The sequence below is a fragment of the Dermochelys coriacea genome, chromosome 5 (genome assembly GCF_009764565.3).
Source record: "Dermochelys coriacea isolate rDerCor1 chromosome 5, rDerCor1.pri.v4, whole genome shotgun sequence".
Classification (NCBI taxonomy): Eukaryota; Metazoa; Chordata; order Testudines; family Dermochelyidae; genus Dermochelys; species Dermochelys coriacea.
The window spans coordinates 46,015,212-46,042,791 of NC_050072.1; the positions used below are offsets into that span (position 1 = coordinate 46,015,212).

The following is a 27,580-nucleotide window of genomic DNA, read 5'->3' on the forward strand; positions in this document are numbered from 1 at the left end:
TAGATTATTTTCAGGGAATCACTTTCTCCACTTCTTGGATAAGCAACATGAAATTTGTTTTCATCCAGTGAATTTAAAGGATAGGGTTGGTATCCAAAAAAAAAAAAAAAAAAAAGTTGATGGGTGGGGTTTTTATATTGAAGAAACTTTCACCTTCATTTAAAATTCCAGGCTTACCATAAACTAAAACTTCAAAGGCATAATAAAACTGTAGGCCTGCTAATTGTAGTCAGTTTATTTTGGACAAAAAAATGCTTAAAGGCAGAAATCCAAGACTGAGAAATTCAGAGTTATAAAACCATTTGTGACTTTTCTTCAAGCTCTTACTCGTTCTGGGCAAAATTAATCAAAATTTACATTATTCTCCTTGCCATTTGAAAAAAGGCATTACCTCATACATTACACTATTAATTGCCAAAATAAATGGTTGCATACTAAGAGGTTAGGTCTGCTCTATGGGGGTAGGGTGGAAGTAGAATGCTCATAAAGTCTATTATGAAGGAGAAACCACTTCATTTTTGGTAATAGTGTATACATTGACATTAATTCATAATGACTTGCATTAGAATGGCTCTAGCATTATATAATATATCTATCTGAATACCAAAAAAATTCATCTTGATTAAGGGACATTGTAGAGTCCTTTAGGCCCCAGTTTTTACTTACTATGGCTGGGTGACAGAAGATTCTATGAGTCATTACAGAACAGAACATTTCTGCATGTTCTATTCCTGATGATCACAAGTTTTGCAAATAATAAATTGGGGGTGGGGACACAACCCCCTATTAATGTAGTCACTCAATAGCTGCTTGTGTGTGCAGCAGGTATGTGTATAGATGAGCAATCTGCGTGCTTTGACTAGGATAAAGACACTTAATTTCTATGCCAGATTAATACCTGGCATCCACCTTTCAAATTGAAACAATTCAAATGAACAAAAGCCATTATTTTAGTGTAATCAGCTGCTTGAGTTCACTGTTTGAAATGGGAAAATGATCCAGAATAAGTAAAAAAACAAAAAAACAGTTCCATTCTCTGTGCTTCCCAGAACATAGAATCATAGAATATCAGGGTTGGAAGGGACCTCAGGAGGTCATCTAGTCCAACCCCCTGCTCAAAGCAGAACCAATCCTCAACTAAATCATCCCAGCCAGGGCTTTGTCAAGCCTGACCTTAAAAACCTCTAAGGAAGGAGATTCTACCATCTTCCTAGGTAACCCCTTCTGGTGCTTCACCACCCTCCTAATGAAAATTTTTTTTCTAACATCCAACCTAAACCTCCCCCACTTCAACTTGGCACCATTACTCCTGGTTCCAGATGTTTGTTTGGAAGAGTAAAATGCACCAAATGCTTGTCAGCTAGCCTGTGTTGCCCTCTTCTTACCGAAATACCACAAATCTAAATGATCTATCATTTGTTACAAGGCATTGCCTTACCTGTCCCCAGCGTCTTAGTTTGAGCCATTGTCCGCCAGAGGTACTGGAACTGCAGCACCCCCTGGCGAAAGTGGTTTCCATCCTATACAGGATTTGTAGTTTGGTTCAATGGCTCTCAGTACCCCTGCTATATAAATTGTTCTAGCACCTCTGTTGTCCATCATTCCTGTGGTCACCAAGATCACATTCTTTTTTTCCTTGTAGTTCCACTTCATCATTTGTCATTTATGGGTAGCAGCATCTTTCCTTTTAATAATACTAAGCATTTACATAGTGATTTGCATCTTCAGAATGGTTCATAAACATTACCCCTTACAGTTCACCTGGGAGATAAATGAGTGTTATCCCTGTTTCAGAAATGAGGAAATGGAGGTAGAGAGGGTAAGTAACTTGCCCAAGACCACAATGCCCGAGCCGTGATAGGAATTCGTAGCTTCTGGTTCTGGGCATATACCATTAGACCACACACCTCTTATTGCCAGTATATACTGTAACATTTTATACTTTTATATATTTCTCAATATAAAGGCTAAACTACATTTTAAAATAAAATACTTCTGGGTTGGGAACCAGTTAAGTGTTAATCTAGTGCAGAATATCTGTGTCAAGTTGTAAACCTCTTAGCCTTCCCTGGGGAGAAAGAGACACTGTAATTGAATACCGGAGCTTATCTAACACACCTTAGACTGCAGTACTGCAAATGGGTGTTTCTATTTCACATTTGAGACCAAAGGTGTCCTTTGATATTTTTAAAAGATCTAAAACAAATACAACTTAATGCACCTGAAATGTAAGTGTTTCACAGATAAAATTAAGATTTCAAACATCCCTATATTTTTCACATTTTTGACAGGCAGAAAAAAAAAACCTTACACTTATTTTTAAGGATCTGCAATGATGCAGGGCCTCAGTCAGAGCACAGAGCTGAATTGGGGGGGGGAGTGCGTGCGCATGAAAATATGAGTGAAGACGGGCTACATACTAAAGCATAATGCTGAATTTTGTGGAGTTTGAAATCCTAGAATTTATTCATAAATTTACTCTGTTCTGATTTACTGTAGTTTTTTTTTCTAGTGTTTTAAATTGTGGCAGGTAAAATGTAATACCCTGAGTGAAATCCTGGCCCTACTGAAGTCCGTGGGAGATTTTCTGTTGACATTAGCAGGGCCAGGACTTCACCATCTATGTTTATTCTATTTTCAAAGATCTAATCAATGGGGAAAAAAAATTTGGGGAGCAGAATAAATTGAAAAAAACTGAATGTTTTTTATACGTTGACATGCCCCTTGAAGTTAAGCTTCAGAGAACACACAGCCTGTAGTAGACATGGCTGGTGCTGTTAATCTTTTATTCCAAATCTTTCATCTAGACTCAAAACGGCATGGTGTAACAACTACAATCACCATGAAAGAGTGATGAATAGTGGGATTTGAGTCTAAGTATCCAGATTTCAGAGTAGCAGCCGTGTTAGTCTGTATTCGCAAAAAGAAAAGGAGTACTTGTGGCACCTTAGAGACTAACAAATTTATTAGAGCATAAGCTTTCGTGAGCTACAGCTCACTTCATCGGATGCATTTGGTGGAAAAAACAGAGGAGAGATTTATATACACACACACAGAGAACATGAAACAATGGGTTTATCATACACACTGTAAGGAGAGTGATCACTTAAGATAAGCCATCACCCACAGCAGGGGGGGGAAAGGAGGAAAACCTTCCATGGTGACAAGCAGGTAGGCTAATTCCAGCAGTTAACAAGAATATCAGAGGAACAGTGGGGGGTGGGGTGGGGGGGAGAAATACCATGGGGAAATAGTTTTACTTTGTGTAATGACTCATCCATTCCCAGTCTCTATTCAAGCCTAAGTTAATTGTATCCAGTTTGCAAATTAATTCCAATTCAGCAGTCTCTCGTTGGAGTCTGTTTTTGAAGCTTTTTTGTTGAAGTATAGCCACTCTTAGGTCTGTGATCGAGTGACCAGAGAGATTGAAGTGTTCTCCAACTGGTTTTTGAATGTTATAATTCTTGACGTCTGATTTGTGTCCATTCATTCTTTTACGTAGAGACTGTCCAGTTTGGCCAATGTACATGGCAGAGGGGCATTGCTGGCACATGATGGCATATATCACATTGGTAGATGCGCAGGTGAACGAGCCTCTGATAGTGTGGCTGATGTGATTAGGCCCTATGATGGTATCCCCTGAATAGATATGTGGACAGAGTTGGCAACGGGCTTTGTTGCAAGGATAGGTTCCTGGGTTAGTGGTTCTGTTGTGTGGTGTGTGGTTGCTGGTGAGTATTTGCTTCAGATTGGGGGGCTGTCTGTAAGCAAGGACTGGCCTGTCTCCCAAGATCTGTGAGAGCGATGGCTCGTCCTTCAGGATAGGTTGTAGATCCTTGATGATGCGTTGGAGAGGTTTTAGTTGGGGGCTGAAGGTGATGGCTAGTGGCGTTCTGTTGTTTTCTTTGTTGGGCCTGTCCTGTAGTAGGTGACTTCTGGGTACTCTTCTGGCTCTGTCAATCTGTTTCTTCACTTCAGCAGGTGGGTATTGTAGTTGTAGGAATGCATGATAGAGATCTTGTAGGTGTTTGTCTCTGTCTGAGGGGTTGGAGCAAATGCGGTTATATCGTAGCGCTTGGCTGTAGACAATGGATCGAGTGGTATGATCTGGATGAAAGCTAGAGGCATGTAGGTAGGAATAGCGGTCAGTAGGCCAGAGTTGTAGTTCAAGTAAATGATTTAAGATAGTTTGACTTCATTGTATAGGTATAGCACACAGCTATGTATTATCAACATGACAGTAAGAAATTATAGTCTGGATAATGAGCAGAGAGCCTGATCAGTTCCTTCAGAATCAGTATTCCATGAATTCTTCAAAGGTCAAGGTCATGGCTGTTCCTCAAATAGTCTTATTTTAATAAAGTAACCGAAAACCTCAGAGTTTTTTGCAGAAAATTCATTATCACCATAAAGTAGCAAAAAGGTCAGAAAATGTCTTTCCTCAATGAAGTAGCAAAAATATCTTATTTCTTTAATAATTCGTTGCCTTAGAGGAGCCAAGAAGAGCCCTTGACATTTCAGCTTCCTCCTCCTTCAGGGGAAATAATTGTTTCTTATATCATGGAATAAAAAATGACTATTAATAAAAAAAATACACACAAACTTTGCTAGCCTGGGAGCCATCTGCATTTACAAAAGAATATATTATAGTGGGCTGGGGGTTCTAATGACTTTTCAACTTTCATCTGGGATGAGAAGTAATCTGCACATCCAATGACATGTGCAAAAATGTTTTAAAGAAATGTATCTGAAAAGAGAGGAGCAGAGAATTTTCATACAGCTGTAACTGGAATGGGAAAACCATTGTTGGCAAAGAACTATTGAAATCTTGAACAAATGAATGGAAACATTCTGGAAATAATTTTTTACCAGCATTAACGGGAAAAATTGTAGGTTTTAAATGATTTAGCAGAAGAATAAAAATTATAAATATTTTATCTGCGTTTCTGTAGAGAATATAGATCTGTGTAGATGGCACAGATCTGTTCTAGTCCAGATGAATTGAGTACCTTAAACCTTCCAGAATATATACAACGTTTTGAACATTGTATCTTGGGTCACCAATTTTTTGGAAATGTTTGTGATACATAGGGAAGGGATTGGTGTGTTTATGAAGTTTAGACTGTCCACACAGGCTCTATTGTTCTTTAAACTGTAGCTCTTTTGCAAGCAGTAACCAGGAAGAACCTATTTTGCTGGCATGTTGATGATTGTTTATTCTCTTACACAGAGAGAAGATTAGGTAAATATTTTATAATCCAGTATTACCACAGAACTTTTATCTTTAGTTTTATTAGGAGTTTTCCTGTAGCATCTTATAGGAAGAAAAAATCTCTTAGCTAGAAGTAATTTATTAGTCTGCTTTTTATAAATTTTAAAATGTATATACATTAATATCTATGTAAAACAGATTAATCACAAACTAGATGCTATTTTTACATTTTAAACTGTTTAAATAGTGGTACTGTATATAATATCAAAATGGCTATAATCTCACAATGTCATTCAGTTATTAAACTCAGACACTAGAAGTTTTTAATTTAAAACTAACTTTTTCCATTGTAAAGCACTTTCTTGTGTCTCTGGATTTCCTTATAGATTTTATTTCAGAAAGGATAGATTTTCAATGGACTCAATTGTAAGTGAATTATACAGGGCAAATGTAAAGTTTATCATAAGAAAATATTTCAAGACATGCAATAGGAGCCAAAGGCTGATCTCACTGAAGTCAACGGGAGTCTTGATATTGACTTCAGTGGAACTAGGGATTGGCCTCAAACTGATAGCTGAAGCCGGAAGAAAGTGCAGGCTTTGTTATACAGCCAATTTTTATTTAGTTCTCATTAAATATACAATACCTTTTTTTAACAACTGTTTTTTCTACAGCTGACATTTTGATGCCTATTTTCCCTCCCTTCACAAAAACTCCCTTAATAAAAATGTACCCTAGTTGCAGAAATAAGAGTTCCATATTCATTTCAGGCAGAAGAAAATATATTGTAGAGGTGTTACAAAGTCTATATTTCAAGGAATGACAGGCTAAACATTTATACATCACATATTTGTCTATTGTTTAAGTTGTAATTATTGCTATATATTAAAAAAAAATCTATACTCTCTGCTTAGGATTCTGAAAGCATCCTTGTTAAAGAAAAAAGAATAATTCCCCTAGGTTAAGTCTCTTGCTCATTCATTTGTGGGAACATTTTCCAGAGCACGAATAGGAGTTAAGTGCCCAACTCCTACTGACTTTCAATAGGAGTTGAGCACCTAATGGCCATTTGAGTTTTTGAAAATATCCCCCTCTATTTCATCTGTTTAAAAAAGCTGTTTTTTATTTGTTTTTTTCTCCATTATGTTGTGCTCTAGCCTTTTCTTAGTTAATGTGTACTGATACTATCTTTGTCCTTCCTTGCGTCCCATATTCTTTTCTTCCCTTTTGTTTAATTAATTCCCTCTTTTCTTTAGGGATCTTGCTTGCGACTTTGTGCTGCTCATCTCAGAGGCACAGTGCACAACTTGCAGCCCACCAGCCAGGACACCGTGGGCTAAGGTAGCATTAAGCCAACGTTGTGTATACCCAATTCTGGGCCACCATCATAATTCTGAGAACCTGATGGGTATTCCCTAAGTTTCAGATGCCTGTCTCCAGCTTTCTATGAATGGCAGTGCAGCCCACAGTTCCTGCAGTGCTATCTGTCCCCTTGCATCACTCACATAGAATCATAGAATCATAGAATATCAGGGTTGGAAGGGACCCCAGAAGGTCATCTAGTCCAACCCCCTGCTCAAAGCAGGACCAAGTCCCAGTTAAATCATCCCAGCCAGGGCTTTGTCAAGCCTGACCTTAAAAACCTCTAAGGAAGGAGATTCTACCACCTCCCTAGGTAACGCATTCCAGTGTTTCACCACCCTCTTAGTGAAAAAGTAAAAAAGAAACAGAAAAGAAAAAGAAAAAGAAAAGTAAAAAAGAAAAAAGAACATGCTTGTTCTGCCCCCTGTGTGTCCCTTGTGTCTTGTGGCTTGTGTCAGGATCTTTGTAGGCCAGCATAAAGTTACCTTCTGCAAAGCCTGGGCCAGGGGAAATTCTTCTCTGGCCAGATCTGAGGCTTTAACAGCCGCTTTACACTGCCATAGCATAAAAGAGCTGTAGCAGAGGACAGCATCCCTGACCCTGTCTTGTATACCTTTATTGGGAGGCACCAAGCACACCCAGCAATAGTGCTGTGAAAATAATAAACCAATGAGACATGAAAAAGAAGTTTGGTTTCTTAAATTATAAGTAGAAGACACTGTAATATTCAAAAGTTCACATGGTATCATATCTCTCAGATCTGCAAATGTTGGTTGCTCCCACTGTCCTTTTAATTTTTTTTTGGAAACTTAATCTTGCTTTTGTCTCACAGATAAGTGTTTATGTTGAGTGAGGTCATCTGAGTGGTTGAAGATTTCAGTGATGAGATAAATTGTATTACTACATAAGGTCATGTATTCAGGTCCTTTGAGGAGCTTGGAAGAGATCAGATTAAGATTCGTATTGTTATAGAAATGAAAAATGCAATACTTGGCACTTCTGAAGTTTTCACAGTTTTAGTCTGGAGCTGACATTAGACAAAACTTGTGTCCATTTAATTAACATATGTTTTCTTCTGCTCACATGGCAGGAAAAATCTAATGTTACTGTAAAGATTGTCAGTGCGTAATCCAAAAGCTAAACTACCCAAGGAAATTCAAGTAAAATGGCAGTCCAGTGTTAATTCAGTTTGTTGCCTTAATGGAAGTGCTAGCTTTGGCTGTGTACAGAATTGTGATGTATGTGTACAATAAATGCCTGTAAAGTTCAAATGACAGGGCTGTGTGAAACTTTTCAACTGCCAAAATGATCTTACATTCTTTAAGAGGTTTGGTAGAATCCAGGATTTTGATTTGGGCCTGTTTCTTAGGCTATCAAAAGTTACATGTGTAAACCACCAAGAGCCTCTATGAGACTGTAACAAACACACACATACGCTCACAGAGCAATGAGAAATAACTACCATGTTAGCTGAAAAATATATATTGTAAAGTTCCCAGTAGATTCCAGCAATTTCCCATACCATGTCATTCAGTGAAGGAGGATGAAGCCTTGGTTTTCTCAGATTGATGACTAGTAGCAACTTATAATTGTAGATGCATTGTTTGTATTTGGTCCTTTAGAAGATGCTTGCATGTGTGTGCATCAACAGCGAGCCTACATTTTCCACAGTTTACTGATTCATGTGGTTGCAAAGAAAGTATTTCTGGAAATAATTGCTGTCTTTTTTTTTCCTTTCTGCAGTAATTTAAAAAAAAATTCACATATGGATCTAACATAAAATGGACAACAACTTCTCTGGTGCTCAGAGTGCTGTAAATTCACTGCTTAATGGGCTAGTGTCTCTAGAAAATACACACATAGTTAAGAGTTAAATTTCAGAAGACAATTAAAAAGTTCAGAGTCAACAAAGCACGGAGTCCTTAATATTAGCACACATGCACACACTCCTCTGAACATTTTCAGAAGTGACTTCAACTTCTACAGAATTGTGCGCGTGCACGTGCACACACGTGCACAAACTATATTTACGTGTACAAATTAGGTAATTATGTCTCTAGACACCTGATTTGTGCAAGCAAACACCTGTCTTCGTGCATTTAAATTTGTGAACACAAAATTAGAGGCTGGCTGAAAAATTGTGTTTTTTAAAGTTTTTGTTTTATGGTTTCTCCTCCCTCAAGGTTTACATCCCTCCTGGAATTAACTAGAGGCTCTAAGGAGGAGGGAAGTGAGCCCTTAATTTTTTCTGCACACAATTGCCCAGGAATTGTTCAAAAGAAAAAAATGAGTTAACACATTTGCTCTCTTTTTGCATTTGTATTTTTTGTGGGAATTTAAGTTGCTTACCTAGAACAGTCCTGTTTCACACAGCTGAGCTACTCCAATCCTTGTGCCTTTGTTGTTAAATATTGCACTAGCCATCCAAAAACAATAGGCTCACTGAAATATGTAATATACAGAAGAGGACTCCATTCTCATCCTGCCATTACTCTCAAGAGCCCAGCATTTGGTGTGTTTTATACCCCCCAAAAAATTAATCTTAATGGGGGTCAATGTAGCTGGGAGACAATGTCAGAATGTATCTTTCCAGAGAGAAAAGGAGAAAGTGAGAGAGAGAGAGCTCTAATTGAGAGCATATGTAGGGCTATGGAAGAATGAGGCGATATTTGGGCTATTTATGTATATAGTGATTCGTGTTCTAGAAGCATGTTTAAAACAATGTAAATCAAGTGTTTTGTTAAAGGGAAAGGTGAAATAGGAGGTCCAGTTCCAAACTGGGTTTGGTTCCACTGGAGGGAACTATTCATTTGGATTGCCATCTGGCAGACAGTAGCATTACTCTAGAAAGTATGCTGAATAGGTGAGTGAGAGCAGAAAAAGCAGACATGAGAAGAAAAAAGGAGTGAAATGTATAGGCTAGTGAGGGTGTGGGGAGATGACTGGTCCTTCAGTTTGCCGGGGGACTTCTCCCTTTATTGAGTAAACCAGTGGTTCTCAAACTCTGAGTCAGGACTCCAAAGTGGGTCATGACCCCATTTAATTGGGTTACCAAGGGCTGGCATTTGCCTTGGGGCCCAGGACTGAAGCCCAAGCCTCACTGCCCAGGACTGAAGCCCAAAGACTTGGGCCTTGAGTGTGGCGGGAGGGCTCAGTTAGCAGGCCCCCACGCTTGGGGCTGAAGCTCTTGAGATTTGGCTTCCCCCTCCCACCCATGCCAAGAGCAGTGGGGCTCTGGCTTTGGAACCCCCCACCCACACACACACACACACCTGGGGTGGCAGGGCTCGGGTGGGCTCAGACTTCAGTCCCCCCTCCTGGGGTCATGTAGTAATTTTTGTTGTCAGAAGAGGGTCAGGGTGCAATGAAGTTTGAGAACCCCTGGAGTAAACTATTGGACAGTCAGAGAAGCTCAGTCCAAAGAAGGTGGAGGTTCTTCTTTTTCCTTTATGCCATTTTTCCTGGTGAGGGTCATGGCGTCAGCAGGTTCCAGCTCTTTCTGGGGTATCCCACCAGTATTCCCAGCCAACCGGGAGATATAATCCTTCCAGCATGTCCTGGGTCAGCCTCTGGGCCTCCCAGTAGGCCGCGCTCAGTAGAGTTCCAAAGGAAGCCTCCCAGGGGGCATGCTTACCAAGTGCCCAAACCATCTCAGCTGGCTCCTCTCAATCCAGAGGAATAGCAACTCTGCTCCAGGGCTCTCCCAAATAGCAGAGTTCCTCACCCTGTTTCAGAGAGTAAGCTCAGCCACCCTGCGGAGAAACCTCATTTCCACCGCTTGTACCTGTGATCTCATCCTTTTGGTCATTATCCAAAGTTAATGACCAAAGAAGGTTCAGAGTAGAAAACAGTTCTTCTGAACCTTGCATGGAATGCAGACCCCAGCCCCAGGAAGCTAAGGAGCACCAGGAAAAGTCATTGTGAGTGACTCATTTAGTCATGTTCAAATAAAATGTTTTCTTTATTCTCAAGTGAGTGTTTGCAATAAATATACAGATACAATCTGTTTACAGTCCAGAGCAGGGGTGAAAGTAAGTCGAGCAACTTACTGGTATGCTGGGGCCAGCTCTGGCCCCCGGAAGGGGCAGGGCCTAGGGTGGAAGGGGCGAGGCTGAGGGGGTCAAGGTAAGTGTCCCCCCCCCCTCATCCCCCCCTAACCGGGGTAGCAGCAGCAGCCCAGGGCTCTGGGGGCTATTTAAAGGGCCCATGGCTCCCCTGCTTCTACTGCCCCAGTCCTTTAGCCGCCGGAGCCCTGGGGAAGCAGCAGGGCTCCAGCAGCTATTTAAAGGACCGGGGCGACAGAGGCAGCTGGAGCCCTGGCCCTTTAAATAGCCCCTGGAGCCCCTGCTACAGGGCTCTGGGGGCCATTTAAAGGGCCTGCGGCTCCCCTCCTTCTTACCGCCCCGGTCCTTTAAATACCCCCCAGAGCCCTGGAGTAGCAGCGGCGGGGCTCCAGTGGCTATTTAAAGGGCCGGGGCGGTAGAAGCAGGGGAGCACTGAGCCCTTCAAATAGCTGCCAGAGCCCCGCAGCCGCTACCCCAGGGCTCCAGCAGCAGGGCTCTGGAGGCAATTTAAAAGGACTGGGGCTCCAGCCACTGTTGGGAGCCCCAGGCCCTTTAAATTGCCGCCTGGGGCATACCGGCTTACTTTCACCTCTGGTCCAGAGTGAAACACATTAGAAATGGGGTTGGAGAGCACTTTAAACACTGAATTATTTCATCTTTCATGAGTTCGTACCTTATCTCTCTCACTTAATAAGCCCCTACATCCATTACTTTGCCTTTTTCTAGCAGAGTTGACAGATCTTCTACCCCAGCTTGTGCCCTTCCTTGCCACCCACCCACACATACATTTTTGCATGCTTTATTGTGCAGTGACTAAATGGGTGAAATATTCAGCATTGTGCTGATTATTACATTGCTTCAAAAATATTTAATTTTCCAGCCCAATCTTAGGAAAGAGCTGTTTATTTCAAAAGAAGATCTCTGAACTAAGACATAAAAAGAGCAAAATTATCTGCTTTTACAAGTCCCTTGCATAACGACAGCGTCTCCTGACAAAGGACACTTGTGACAAATACTAAATGCACAACATTTCAGACACAATTATAATGATCAAAAAGATTTGAATAGGATATGCTCCATGTCAAAGTCCAAGAAACACTTCAGAAAGGTCTAATTCTTATTACAGTTCCATATGGATTAGACATCATCTGTTTATGCATGTATAATATTCTGATTCTTAACAGGATTAACTCCACTACAGTATGCATTAAATTGTGCAGTGAGACATAAATTAGTATTGGGTAGCCTCTTACTTGCTAAAACTTACTCGCATGAGCATTGATTTCTGGGTAGCTACTCACATAAGTAAATTTACTCTTGGTATAACTGTTCATGTTTCAGTACATCTGTGTCCCCATCTTTTTTTCACCTTTTTGCTTGTTAATCAGTTTACAGTGCAATTGATAGTTACTGTGTTTATACAAATCTCATTTTGTCCAAAGTTTTTATTAGCCAGTTACTGTCTTGGGTATTTAAGAGCATGAAATTAGCTCAACATTATATTGTAGTGCATGGAATCAGGTGCCTAATAAAATCCAAAGACCCTACTGGTGCATGTAATTTCTGTTATGAAACTTACACACTTCATAACCGTAGAATTTTTGTCATCTTTTTTTTTTTAACTTTTTTTTGCAGTTACAGTTCTTTTTGTTTTGAAATGAGTTGGAGTTTTTTATTAGTGATGTCTTTAATGGTAAAACAAAACTTTGCAATAGGCCAATCAGGTGCCAGACTAAAAGTCTATTTTCATAGTTAGATAAGAAAGTATTAATTTGTGTGTCAAGTGCTCATTTACAGTTCTCCAAAACATTAAATAAAACAGTGCTCCTTATTTTGGATATTGCCAAATAAAATGCAACTACTTTTGTTTTCTGGTTTAATGCCTGTTTCTTCAAGTTGCTGAGTACCTCTGGCAAACACCCATAAATCCTACTGAAGTCAATTCAACATCATGCAAGATCAGGCACTTGTTTTTGTAGTCAAGGTGAAATAAAATAATAAAGTGTATAATAGGGGTGAGGATAATTTACCCAAACTTCAGAAACCGTTTTTAATTTGGCTCTCTGAAAAAGAACATATTTACTGCAATGCACATGCCCTGTCATGGAAAAATAACTTCTAACAGTACACAATGAGTTTGAATCAGAACTAAAAATATATAAATAGCCTCCCAAAACAATCTTGCTTTATTTACTTTTATTTTTGCTAACTTTTGTGTCAGATAATCAGTGATTTAATGCTCTCAGAAAATTATGTGAAATGGGTATCCGATGATTAAATACTAGACTACTGTTTGTTGTATCAGATTAGTATCAAGATAATACATCAAGCCCTTCTACATGTCATAATACACAAGTATAGTAATCTAGCATATCATGATTTAGCATGGCAGATCTAACTTGATCTGTCTTTTGCCATCTTGTGGTGTTTTAATAAAACCAGGAAGCTACTTTTATTGCACAAGAGAGTTTGGTGGACAGCCTCGTGCTCATGTTCATTCCTGTAATACAGGAGAGCTGGATTTGATTATTCGTCTCATTCTCTTACTGTTGAACATGAACCAAAAAGGCTCCCAGTCATCTGCTTGCAGATTGAGGGTAAGGCTCTCACCTTGTTAATTTTGCTGATCATAGGTAGCATATGAATATCCACTGTTCTAATCCTCTTACATATAAATAGTAAAAGTGAAGTTTTGGGAGAAAAAGAGGCCATGAGTCTAGCTGCCTGTTTGACTAGTTTGTAGCCTGTCATTTTTTCCTGCAAGTGCTTTCTAACAATGCGTTCTTGACTGCAGTCTCCACTGCTGTCTTTGGACGTCCATTTATTGTTGTGTTTATTTAATTAACCAAAAGAGCTTACAGAGTAAAAATTTTAAAAGCACCTATGCAATTTAGGTTTGTAAATGCCATTTTGAAAAGTGACTTAGGCATTTTAGAGCCTAAGACTTCCTTGACTTGCCATGTCAACCTACACCCCAAACTGCCTAAACCACTTACGAAAAGTTTACCCTCAGTTGAAAGATGCAACAGAGAGATGAAGGTTAGGAGAAGGAGGACAATAAACAATTGGTCAAGGTGACCATCTAACGGATCTTGCTAATACAATTCTTGATAACACAACTGTGTTCTTTTTTAGTCTTCACGTTAAGTATCCACTGTGTAAATCAATTCCTAGTGAATTCTTGGTGTTCTCTTAGCTTCACTTCATTTCCTTTTGTTGGATATATCAGATGATAGCAGAACCTCCAGACCTTTTCCCATCCCTGCTTATAACTCTTCATTATTCTTGTTGCATTCTCGTTTACCTTTTTCATTTCTTTAATATCCTGTCTGCAGTGTGGTGCCCACAACTGCACAGTTTTTGATGTATGTTCTCCTATTTTGGGTTTTGTTCTGGCACACTTCTTATTCCAAATGTATGATATATTTTGGCGACTGGAGGAGATAGTGAAGTGATTTTGGTTGTGGTGCTGTCAGTGTGTGAGTTATACACAATTCTACGTCTAAAGGTATGCAGTTCTGTCTGTCCTTGCCCAGAAGATGCAATATGTGTGGCTTTCTCAGTGACCAGCAGAGATGCTGAATTGAATACATGTTCATTCAGACATATTGTAAAGAAGAACAAGGTATTGATGGAAGGAAGCAACTTCATGGCAGGGGTTGGTCTCTGCACACTCTTTGCCAATAAAATTCACAATGGAGGGGGTGCTCTTATATCCCAAGTTCTGAATACCCCAGGAGGCGTTTATCTTGACATTGACTGTTTTTCTCTCATCTCGGTCTTTGTCACCTGCAGATTGAAATACTCCTGTTTGCGCTACATGAGGCTACATTTGAACATATACACGCTATACTGGCTTCAGAATATAGTGGCTCATATGGGTCTAACTATAGGGATCATGTTACATCTGTGCACCATAGATTGCATTAGCTTCCTATTTGCTGCTGGATACAGTTCAAGTGTTGATTATGGCTCTGTAAAATATCATGCGGTTTGGGTTCCTGCTATCTGAGAGACTGCCCCTCTTTCTCCTGGTTGCGCATTACTGCAGAGGAGAACAGCTGGTGTTTTTGAACAAACAGTTTTTAGATTTCAGCTTCTGAGGTTGGTGCAGTGCAGGAAAAAATTACTCAAATTTGTTTTCCCTATTGATTCAAGGGACTCCACATCTGTTAGCTTTCAGGGAATGGTGTGCAACTCAGCTGTCTTCTTAGGCTTTTGCCTATCAGACTCAGGACAGGATGTATTGGTGTTTAATTTTGTTTTTAATTTCCAGGGGTTGAGAATCTTTTTAGTTAATGCTCATTAATTTTTTTGCTCATAACGTGCTCCCAGAAATGAATGTAATAGATGCAATTTTATAAATCCTAAATAGAGACCTATATGGACTATAATGTCTGTACATGATTGCATGAGTCAAAAGCAAACTAAATTTCATTTGTTTGTCCATTTTTAACTGGAAGCTAATGACCAAATTTTCATAATTTCAGTAATCAACCTTCCAATTTGTTGATGCAGACTGGACAGCTATGTATATCAATAGGGAATTAGGATGCAGTTACCTGTGTGTTGTGTGCAAAAATGTCTGTCTTTATGTAATTTCTTTGAGTTTTTTTTATTTAATGTTGTAAAGCATATGAATACATAGCTGCTCTATCTACAACATTTTATATGCTTTTAGATATTTAATTATTTCCTTTTATATCTGATGATCAAGTGATTCATAGCTGATATGGTGTAGGCTCCCTGTGCATTACTGCTGATGCCTCAACAGCCTGATCCAGAGCTCACTGAAGTCCATAGAAAGATTTCCACGGACTTCAGTGGGTTTTGGATCAAGCCGTAAATCCTGAGCTGCATTTTTCCTACTGTTCAAGATTTAGACATTAATCAGACGGTACTGGATTTGCCAAACATTCCAGAAGTAAGAACACAGGAACGACCACACTGGGTCTTCAGACAGTGGCTAAGGCCAGGTGCCCCAGAGTGAATGAACAGGATAGGAAATCATCAAATGATCCATCCCCTGTTACTCATTCCTAGCTTCTGGCAAAAGTATGGTATATGTGGTAACTAGGCAGGGTGGTTTGTAGAGGTAAAAGGCCATCTTTACCACCTAAACTGTTTTTCTACTTAATTTTTGTCAAGATAGTATTAATTCCATAATATTTAAGATGTTCTGTCCTCCTTCTCCACCCACCACTTCTGATATTGTAGTGCAAAAAATAGACTCCGGTAGATTCACAGTAGTCTGCAGAGCCTGTGAATGGAAAAGTATTACCTCTGATTTTGCACCATTGGGGAGCAACTCTTTCATTTAATAATGCCATATGAGTAGGTGTTTCAAACCCTGAGAAGACAGTAAAATGATTTAAATGAGAACAGCAGCTGTGATGTGCAAAACCCTGGATCTATTTTAATGGAAGCAACAGGAGAATGATCCTGTTACCATTTTTATGAGAACCTGTGAAGCTGCTGAATACAATTGGGATTTCTTGGGCAATTACAATGGTGTGATAACTCTAACACCCACTATTGGAAATACTAGTAGATACTCCCACTCCCTTCTGATTTCATACGTAAGTGTTTTTTGGTTTGCCAGTCTCTGACTTTTGTTTTAATGGATCTCCTCTGTGGTTTTTATGAACTACTTATTATCTCCTGATCAGAAAGAGCATGAAGGTTATGTAAATCACTTTTCAATGACAACTATTTCTTTATCTCACTCTCTACTGGCTAAGGATCTGAATCTGTGTTGGGGGAGTGTACAGTGCATCCTAGCCAAAGGTGGTGGAGGTCCACACACCCTGGACCCTGCGATCTCTCACTAGGGCTCCTCATCTTCCTCAAAGCAGGGCTGACCCTAAATAGCTCTATAGTAATGCTTTGTTGATCTATTTGCCCAAGCAAGGAGGGGGCTGTGGCACGCATACCTCTTATCTCACCCTTCTATCATTAGTCCACTTTAAGTGGTTTATACTGTACTGGGGAAAGATTTTGATCTCCTGTTTGGATCTTGTTGTGAATTACTTGGAAATAGGTGAAGATATTGAAAAAAGAGTAAACGGGGGAGAGAGGATCACTGTAACCAGAAAACCTGGCAAAAAATTTCAACGAGCTGATGTAATTTTCTCTATTAGTCCAGGAGTCTTAATATGCAGACATGACCTGTAGTTACTAAGGGAATCCCTGAGCATGATGTACGTGGCAGACTATCCCGAGGGAGGGAAGGGAAGGAGAGAGAGATGGGGGGAAAAGGGAAGACGATGATGGCATCTCTAGCACTTGCTGGAATTCATTAAATGTACTTTATGTAACTGGCCTCGAACAATAGCACCTGTCTAGTATATGTCTTAGATGTGTTTTTATTGGAAAGACTGACAGTCAATTTGGAATCCCCTCTCATCCTGGATTTCAGTGGTTTTTCATAATATGCACTCTTCAGCTTTTTAAACTATGACAGGATCTATTCTGAGGTTATGCTAGAACAGAAACAGATCTAAAATAATTGCTTTATTCTCTCTTCCATCAGCTGGTTTGTGATGAAGCTTATAGCCTTTTATGATTATATTTTTCCCTGTCATATAGTTGTCTGTGGTCATATTGTATGGGAATATTATATTACTACAAACTGTGGAAAATGGTAAAGGTTTGCACCTTTTCTCTGAATAAATCCAGTGCACATTCCAAAAATGGATAAGTGTTACCATCCCTACTTCATAGATAAGGAAATGGAGGTATAAGCTTAGTCTGCTTCTGCTTTCCACATTGGACACCAGTTGTATCTAGCTCATTACAAATACAGAAGTTTGTTGTTTGAACACAGTGGCCTGTGGCTCATCTGACAGCCATTTTGGATTAACTCTTAGGACAGGGCTCCCTTTCCAAACTAAGTATTAAATTAACATTATTTCCTCCTACTCCAAAACTATTCTCAAAACTCCCAGATTTATTCCTTACACACTGGAATATGAGCCCACACTGCATAGGAATACAGTGTGCCTCAAGCAATGTTTTTTTGGACCCTCTAACTTATGTGGTTGGGATTTCACAAAATGCCATGTTAGAGAAAACTGTAGTCTTTGATGTCTTGCCATTTAAAAAAACTCTCCTCTCAGAATGGTTCATTCTCCTCATCTTAATCACAGACTGAAGGATAATATTTTCGGTTAGTTTTCCTTTTCTTTCATAGCTGTACTTGGTATTTATATCTCAGCTCTTTAAGATTCTACCAATTACTTGAGCTGGCCTTATGTTTAGGGGGAGAAAAGGGGTGGGAGGGGATAATGAGTCATATACATTCACTACGTCTCTTTTAAGTGTCCTGTATACATACTAGTATGTGAGAGACTGTATCCATAGTACATTTTTAAAAAATGAAATCTTTCACTTTTATCTGCTGGCTAATCTTTTTATGACTGAAGATTAGAGAACAAAGTTCTAATTAATATTCTCTATAATTATTTTTATCACCCTTTAATGAATCTCTGTCTACAAATGTATATATTGGACTGGATGACAAGGAATTTGCACGTTGGTTCAAAAGAGTTGAAGTTCAGATTATCTCTCTTCTCTGTCCTGTAAATCCACTCAGAATGGGCATTGACTATTCTGAAATTTTTTATGTAAATTGTCACAGCATATTTGTCTGAGTTCTTTTGTTTGCCAATTGAAAGTCTAAAGATTGAATCAATTTGAAACAAGTCATAAGGAATATAAACAGTAAATGAGGAGAGATTTGAAATTTCCAGCCTGGATAATAAATACCATGTGTAGTGCTTTTCTTCACCATTTCTGATTCAATTTGTGTCTGACATACTTTTTCTTACACTCCAATTTCACGTTGAAAAGGTCCAGAGAATTGGAATTGGAAATGAAGACTTCTACAGGCACGATGAGAGACAGAGAAAAAGAGGTGACACAAACCAGAATAATTGAGCCTGGAAAGAAACATTAGAGGGGACTTGACTGAGATATTTAAAGATATAAAAGGTAGTCCCTTTATAACTGGATCAGTCCCTTCCTCTCTACATCCACTAAACAATATCAGAAGAACCAAGAGGTCACTCAGTTATTTTAAATGGTCAGAAATTTAGAATAATTAAAGGAAATTATACTTTATGGAGCACATATATGATGTGTGTGGAATTTCTGGACATCAGAAGCCACAGTAAAATACCATGAAAAGATACTAAGAGTTGGATAAGTCTGATCAATAACTATAACTGTACATGCTAAAAGAACACAATTTACCTGTCATGTGTATGATTCCTTCCTGACCTCTGTAGTGATCAGCATTCTCCCTATTCCCCATTTCGATAAAAGCACTGCACACTTGGTTAGATGTACTGGGTAACCCAAAGTGCTGTAAATGTACAGAAGTACATAGAAAGATTAGTTCTCTGTCTGGAAGAGCTACCAATCTAACCTGAACAAGGCATGGGACAAGAGCACCCATGGGACAGTGCAAGGGATTTGAAGTGGGGCTTTGAAGGAGGAAGGGGATGTGGAAAGGTTTTTTTTTTTTTTCCCCAAGCATAAGGGATGGCATGACAGATGATGCAAAATCAAGTGAAAGAAGATAACAGAGTGAGCAAGTAGGAGAGAGGGTAAGAAGGTAAAGTAAGGAGGTTTTGGAATGTTTTCACTGTCCTTTGAAGCATCAGATATTAGTCCTTTCTAGAAGCAGGATGCTTGACTGGATATACCCAAGTGCTTCTTCTGTCTGGCAAATCCTATGTTCTTATAATGACAAATATTAATTATTAGTTGATAGTCCTGGTTTTTAATGTAAAATTGTACAAATATAATTAAAATATAATCTAGGAGTCAGTTACATTGGTATTCATCTATAGTAACTCCACTGTCTTTAATGGAGGTATTCTGGATTTATATTGCTGTAAATGAGAATCAAGCCTTGAATGAATACCTGATTTGTTTCTTAGATTACACTGATATAGTTTGTTGTTATCTGTGTGGATAGCCATTGCCAATGTTCATGTGTCGGTTTACTCTATCCTCCTCTTACCCTTAACTTTTAAAGTTCTTTTTATGTTAGCAATACTACCACATGCTTTGTGTGAGTTTTGGCTCTGATCTCTTCGGAGAAACCACTTGTACAGGAAATGGGATTGTCTTTTGAGATTAATTTTAAAGTTATGATGATGCTGTATATGTAACTTTTAAAGATACAGTAAAACCAAAATTTTAATATTGAGCTATTCAGTATTCTTCTCTTCTGTGCAAGGATTTACAGCTGCAATTTCCCCACACATTAAGACCAATATACCCAAAAGTCTTTCTGCAAATTCACTTGTGCACATAAACATGTAGATAAACAATTTTTTTGGTTTGGAAACTTTAGGCCCAACAGTGTAAAGTGCATCTAATACAGAGACTATGCACAGTAGTAGAAAAAAGATCTAGGATAAATTTTCAGAAGTGCATAAGTGGTTTAGAAATCTGTGTCCCATTTACAGAACTGACATAGGCACTTGGGAACCTAAATCCCACCAAGCTCCTAAATTCCTAAATCGGTTTTGAAAATAGGATTTAGGCTCCTAAATCAGTTCAGTTAGGGATAAAATTTTCAAAAGTGCCTATCTTTCCTATAGAGATACGCTATTTAAATGCTTTCTTTGGTTACCCATCAAATATCTACACCAAATATGTTATGACATTTGATACCAATATATTTGATGTAGCAGTAAATATTAAAACAGCAACTTTTGAATGAAACTTCACTTGTTTCTTATAACAGTGAAAATGCTATATTGTCAAAAAACAGGCATTTGAGAGGAAATAGTGCTGTTGGGGAATGCTCAGTTGGTGGGCTGTAGAGAAAGAGAGGTTCCTATTTGCAGTTAAGATAATTGATGGTAGAGGGAGCATTTTGTATGGAGAAGGTGAGCTGTAGTATTTCACTCTCTCGAGACTGAATTATTGTAACTCCTACATGCTACATTTGTTAGGCAAAGCCCATCACATTCCAGTCCATCTTGTATACAAACAGTCCTCCACCACTTGAACATGACTAGCAATGATGATACAAGAGTAAATGTCTAGGCTTGGCAGAATTTGATTTATTTTTTTGTTTGTTTCTAAGTGTGTGGGGGGGGCGGTTGGCAGAAGCTCACCTGCAATAACAGAAGCTGAAGAATTTTATTTTGGAGGTGGCAGAGAATACAGTGGAGTGGGAGAGAAGGAAAAAGAAACACTTGGATATTTCTTCCTGCATTAGTCTAAGGGGACAAACTATAGGATGGCAGGGGTAGAGACCATCCATATCAGTAATATTTATGCTTATCTTAATATTGCATCTGGTGCTTAGATTCTGTAGTGCTTAACATCTGATAAATATACCATAGACAGATCTGTCACATAGCATATGCTGTTCTTGTATGAATACAGATCTTTCTGTGGCTGCTATTTTTGAAGAGAGTTGACCTGTACTATTTGTGAAACAACATACCTGACTGAGCAACAGACAATAAAGTTCTTGGCACAAGATAAGAGTATTACAGTAGGTAGATTATGACTGACAGAATTCTGTGTGTGTGTGTGTGTATAAATTGTTCAAAATATTTCAAACAAGTTGTATTCAAGTTCATACTTTGTAGATGTGTTTGCTAAAAGAGCCAAAAAGTTGCACTAATTGAAAGCTCATTTGAACTTGACTAGCGAAACAAAATTACTAATGAAATCCTGAACTAAACTAAAATTCTTTTGTGTTCTTTAGAAATACACTTACCATAACTTGCAGTGAAAAATAATACATCATTTAATGGAACTTTGTGTTTGAGCAAAAAGTTTATTTTACAAAAGATATATGTGCTATTAATTGATTTTATATCTGTATATCTGTGGATCTATTGATAAATATAAAATCAAGTAAGAGTGCATATATCATTTTTTTTAAATAAAATGCATTTTATATTGCCTCATGTGATTTACAGGATTTGTTCTCTGCTTAATCTCCAGTATTACTCTCAGCATCCAGTCTGACATAACAGTTATACCAGCTGTAACTCAGATCCCACTGATTCTGTTTTGAGCTGTAGATGCAAAAACCAACCACACCAGTCCCTGTGGCTCCCTGATTTGATAGTTTCCAACTCAAATGTTATAATAAAACTACCTCCTGCAAGATGCCACAGCATCAAACTGGGTTATCTTGACATCTCTTCGTGTCATTGTTTCTGATCTTATCACAAGAATTTCCTTGTAACGGTAGATGGTGGAAAACAAACACAGGCTGATACATAGCATCAATTTTTAAAATGTAGGTTTTCAGCTCTAAAAATGCACATGAACAGGCCATTGCATATGCAAATACTGTATTTGCATGCAAACTGGTATTTGCACATGCAGCGACCTGTGTGTACATATAAATATGTTGTTTGCACAAACAATTTATGTGGGCATGCAAATCTTTTGTATGGTTGAAGATCTGAGTTTTAAAATATTAGACAGTTATGTTAGAACAGGTGTATAAATAAATATCACGAATGTTAGAAATGGTAAACTTAACTTTGAACCTGTTTTTTTTTCGTTTGTCAGTTCTATATTGTAGCATAGCCACTTACACTTATGTGGAATAAGTGTCTTGCAGAATACGTGTTTGTATTCCAATATTCCATTATATTGGTTTGTTTCCTAACAAAATCCTTAAAAAAATCTTTATAACTATAAAATATGTCTAAATCTATCTTATTGTTCCATTAAGGTCCTGGTATTGACAACAGGACATCTTCACCACAGGATAATTCTTTTCTATGGGACGATTCAATCTTCAATATATCCATACATGCTGCAATTCGACATGGAAAGTGGAAACTACTAACTGGGTATCCAGGTAATGAAATGATTTTTTTTTTTCCCCCTAGAGATTTACCTCCACTGCCAGTTCATCCCATTTCATATGTAATAAACTTTGCATTTCCATAATTTACTCTCTTTCTCAACTTTCATGATTTACTATGTAAAAACTAGGAGGGCGGAGCCTTGTTTAAAAGTAGGCAAATATTTACAATGTATTTCCTGAAGTCATGGTTTTTGAATCTGTGTTTGTGCTCATATTGCAGTGAGAAAACCAGATTCCTGGAGGCAACTTCAGTTGAATTTCTTTGAAATTAAACAAGTCATATTAAACACCAAATCCCCAGTATAAGGCTACTCGTTCCCTGGGTGTCTGAGATCTAATCCCTTATCTGCTCCTATTTCTGTAGGCTGCAGCCATTGGTTCCCACCACCAACTTTGTTCAGTGAGTCAAAGATTCTATCATCTGACCCACCAACAAAGAAACTTTGGCTTTTTGATGTTGTTAAAGATGCTGAGGAGAGAAACGACTTGTCTGAAAAATATCCTGGCGTTGTGAAAAAACTGCTCTCCCGGCTGCAGTACTACTATAAACACTCTGTGCCTGTGTTCTACCCTGATGATGACCCCCGTTGTGACCCAGCAGCAACTGGAGCCTGGGGGCCTTGGATGTAGAATACTACATTTGCAACCTGAAAAATACAACTGTGATGGAAATTGCGGACTCAGGGTTCTAGTCACATATTTTGACCTCATTTCTTTTACCCTTTTAACTATGATTTCATCCCTTGGGTTATTCAAATCTGCTTCTTAAGCAGTATTGGGGATCTAATTTCACCCCCTGATTGTACTAGAAACACAGTTAAAATCATAAATCTCTCATTTTGATGTTCTTTGTCAGTTATATGTCTCTAAAATGGAGGGTCAAAGCTGCTGGCCAGCTGGGAAATATTACTTCACTTGGAAAGTTCTAATGAGTCATAGAGGCAAGGCTATCCAGTTCTTTCATATTTAAAGTCACATGTTTGATTTCATGCTTGCCAGTGGCCAAATCTTATAGGAGGCTAACACACAGGTTTAAAAAAAAAAAGAGAGAGAGAGAAGCCAGTTTCTGAGTTCAGCTGTCATTACATTTTCTTAGCTTTGCCATACAAATCTGTCCAGTAATGGATGCATTCAGAAATCTCTGTGTAAAAGCCTCCTCCCACTGGGCATAAAAAGATCTAGCTATACACTTGTCCACTGTTGACATATGGTTAGAGCATTGGTTTGATTTTATGCCCACCTCGGCTGTGAGTACCAACTCTTTAGGGCTTTTATGCCTTTGTTATCATAGCAGAGACTGCCTTCATCTAATAGCTTTCAGCCATCCCTTCATTTTGCATTGCCTTTTTCAATTCATTTCTTCTTTCTTGAGCTTCGCGGTGCAGTTTTTAATTCTTGTGCAGGAGATTCAAGCACTTTTCTTTGCCAGCTAAAGCACAATGTGGAGGTTGCAAGTGATGGCAGTACGGCTTCATCTATCTGGTGGCTATTGCATCAGCTTCACAAAGCTTCCAGCTTCTGCTAATATCTCTGGAAAACCTTTTCTATTACATACCCCTTCTTTAAGGGCATTGACAGTTATCTGTTTTGTACTGATGTAATGTTTCAAACTGTTTTTTTAGAGACCACTTTTAACTTTTCCATTAAAATTAGAGCTTTGATTTTTAGGTTCTAAGGATTTTTTTGTTGAGATTAATGATGTTTTTTTAGAAGTGTGAGTGTCTAAAAGAATTGATTAAGAGAGGAGAGGAGAAGTATTGCTGTACCCCATATATTTTATTTTTAGAGGAGTTGTAGCTGTGTTGGTCCCAGGATATTAGAGAGACAGGTGGGTGAGGCAATATATTTTATTAGACCAACTTCTGTTAGTGAAAGAGACAAGCTTTCAAGTTCAGTGTAAGGTTGAAAGCTTGTCTCTTTCATCAACAGCAGTTGGTCTAATAAAAGACATTACCTCACCACCTTGTCTCTCTAGTTCTTAGAGATATTATTTCCATTTGTTATAATACATTAATTATACATCTGGGGAAAGAAATAAAATACTTCTTATTAAAGGAAGCCTCTATGTTCATAGAATATCGGAGTTGGAAGGGACCTCAGTAGGTCATCTAGTCCAACCCCCTGCTCAAAGCAGGGCCAATCCCCAATTTTTGCTGCAGATCCCTAAATGGCCCCCTCAAGAATTGAAATCACAACCCTGGGTTAAGCAGGCCAATGCTCAAACCATTGAGCTATCCCTCCCCAGCTAGCAAAGGTTCCACGTATTTGGCTCTTATTTCTACATTTCAGTCAGGGCTTGTTGGTCGGTTTATCCTTCTGGAGATCATAACACCTCATTAACAGAACACAAGGGAAAGAATCTAAGATATTTTCATTATTATCACTTTTAAGGTTTTTTTTCCCCCAAAGATATCCTTAGGACTCTGATTACAAAAATTGTGTAAGACTAAAAAAACCCACTACTTTCAGCTCTCAGACAACAGCCACTTTTGATATGTATCCTGACAGCTTTTGAGCTGACTGCAGGGCTGCCGTTCACACTCATGATACCATGAAAATAGATGATGAATTAATGGTGGGGGGAAACTGACTTGTTTGAACTTTCTTATCAGTTATGCTATCTAGCCCCTAGTTTAAAAGAATTAAAGAATGTATAGCTTCAGTTGCAGAATTAAATATAATTGTTGCATGTTTGTTCTCCTTCTCTCCCTATCCCACAATCTACACTGTTACATCATGCTGATATGACTACCAGGAAGAAGGAGGTAAGCAACTGTCAGTCACTCAGCCTTCCGCTATTGTCCTCACTGTTTCCAATCTAAGACTTCTATTATATTTTAAAATCTTAAAATTCATCATTTACTTAGCTATTATTTCAGATAAAAATATCCTACACTATATTTTTTTCTTTAGGTTGATTCCTCTTAAAGCCTTCAAGTTGACCTGACTTGGGGGGGAAGAAACTGGCTTTCATATTCAAGCTGTCAGCAGCAAAGGAAAAGAATTTTAAACTCTCCATTGAGCTGTTTCATTTCTCAAAGGGCAGTTTTCTTTCTACGTGTTGTGGTTTCTTGAGTAACAATCAAAAATACAAGCATCATGAGCTTTCAGAAGAAAACTTCATTTCATCGCCTTCCAAGCCTTCCAATCCTTGCTTGATCCAACAAAACTCTATAAATGTTTCAAAATTGAAAGGTGCTTTTTTGACACATTAAAAATAATTATAACATTTTAGAAAAGCAATTGCACTTCAGGAAATGTTGTGTTATGCTGGCTACCCACGATTGTGCATTATTACTTACTTAAAAAGATATAAGATGAAGAATGGGCAAGGCCCAGGACAAGGAAAAGAACTTGGGAGATCTGGATCCTATTCTTGAGTCTATGGTCCCAGGCTCCTCTGGGAACAATCTGCTTAGAGTAGAGGAAACTCTGATATTTTTTTTTTAAATGGACTTTTCTAGGAATTCTTTAAACAAGGCTGGAAGGAAGCCTTCTACTTACTTCTCAAAATCTCATCGCAAAAAAAGCTAGGATTTTAGCCATCAAGAGCTGCATAGATTTGGACATCCACTAGCAATCCATGTTGCCTCAATTCTACCCCTGGGATTCTCTGCTCCCTATCTTGCTCCTTGGTAGTACAGATCCATAGAAATCATGCTACCGTGGATGCTCCCACTTGTTACTCTCCATAAAACCCTCCCACTCTGTTCTTTATTGGGGAACCTACCAGCCTTTGACTTTATGAAGAGAATCCTTTTGCACCAGTGCAACTCCATTCCAGGCTTGTTTTTAAGTACCTGCAGGGTACTCTTCCCAGGGCGGGGGGGCATTATCACTGAAGGGGAGGAAGTGATCTCAGGGATGGAATCTGGGAGAGCTGCAGAGTAGGATATGTAGGCCATTTATGCAGTCATGCCATGTTGGTAGTCCTGGATACTGGCAAGGCCACCTGGGAAATAAGCGTGCGTGTATATAAACAGCACCCTTCTCACAGACCAGAGAGACTTGGAAGGAGCTGGGCTCCTAAGGCAAAACAACAACAACAAAAAAGGGCTAAATTAAAATGACACTACATGGCACACAGAGAAACTTTGTAGGATTGTGTGGATATCTATCTTCAAATGAGATATAGTCTGTAATGGAAACTTACTGCCTTGTGAACTGAAAGTTTTACGGGAAGAAAAAGCAAGTTTAAGATGTGGCATAGTTTGGGAAGTGCTGATCAGTCAGTTTTTTTAAACAGTTTTCAAACTGACTGTATGTATCAAAACCTCTGCTCTACCAACTTACTGCAAACAGTTCACATGGAATGCTGCAAACATTCAATGGAATTTATAATAAGAGATGCAGATTTGGATGTCATATTTTCAAAGTTATATTTGGAGATATTGCTTATATAGTTTAGAGAGGAAATTGGGCCCCCAAAATACATTGCATCCCCCTGTCTGAGGCTTCTAGATGTAATCTTGCACTGCTACACAATGCATATCTGAGATCATTCAGACAGATTAGCACTGCTACAGAGCACAGCAAAAAGGCTTTTGGCACAGGATAATCAAAATGATTCAGTTATCCAGTCATAGACTAGTACAGTAACAGCTTCTTTGATAATTACATACTGTGGTTAGCTGAAGCCAACAAGATGATGCATTGTTTTCATTGTGCTGGTCTTGCTTGCTGCCAGTGTTCTAAAAACTGAACATCTGCTGCAATCAACAAACCAACTCCCAATTGCTGGTCCCTTTTCTTTTGGCTGAACTCAATGGCAACAAAAGCTGCTATATTTTGTCTGCAGAGCTATACTTAGAAGCAGTGCAATCAAAAAGAATCACTGGATTTGGTTCTAGGGAACACAGTGCTCGTATGGCCCTGTCTTCAAATCCGTAACAAGCTACTGCAGCAAAGCCACAGTTCTCTGCTGAAAAATTCTGGCATCCCGGACAGTGGTAAAAATACAGAATTGCTTTTTGTTATAGTGATTTTCATTCTCAAGATTTTGTGAAGTGTGAAGTGTAAAGCAATGAGTTAGAGTTCAGTGACTGTGAAAACAAACTAAGCAGGTGTAGTGGTACCTCA

At 38.7% G+C, this 27,580-nt stretch overlaps 1 protein-coding gene across 3 annotated transcripts in view; it reads left to right on the top strand.

Moving 5' to 3' along the window:
* Positions 1-27,024, top strand: part of ARSB (arylsulfatase B) — a 104,766-nt gene extending 77,742 nt beyond the window's left edge. For 2 of the 3 annotated variants that reach the window (XM_038402063.2, XM_043514543.1), the window contains 2 exons: positions 22,364-22,492; positions 22,866-27,024. In XM_038402063.2, coding sequence (XP_038257991.1) covers positions 22,364-22,492; positions 22,866-23,131 — 395 coding nt within the window. In that variant the 3' untranslated portion in view covers positions 23,132-27,024. Of the gene's footprint in view, positions 1-18,489; positions 18,631-22,363; positions 22,494-22,865 lie in introns of those variants that run through there. The other variant, XR_006281336.1, reaches the window with a different exon arrangement.
* The last annotated feature ends 556 nt before the right edge of the window (positions 27,025-27,580 follow it).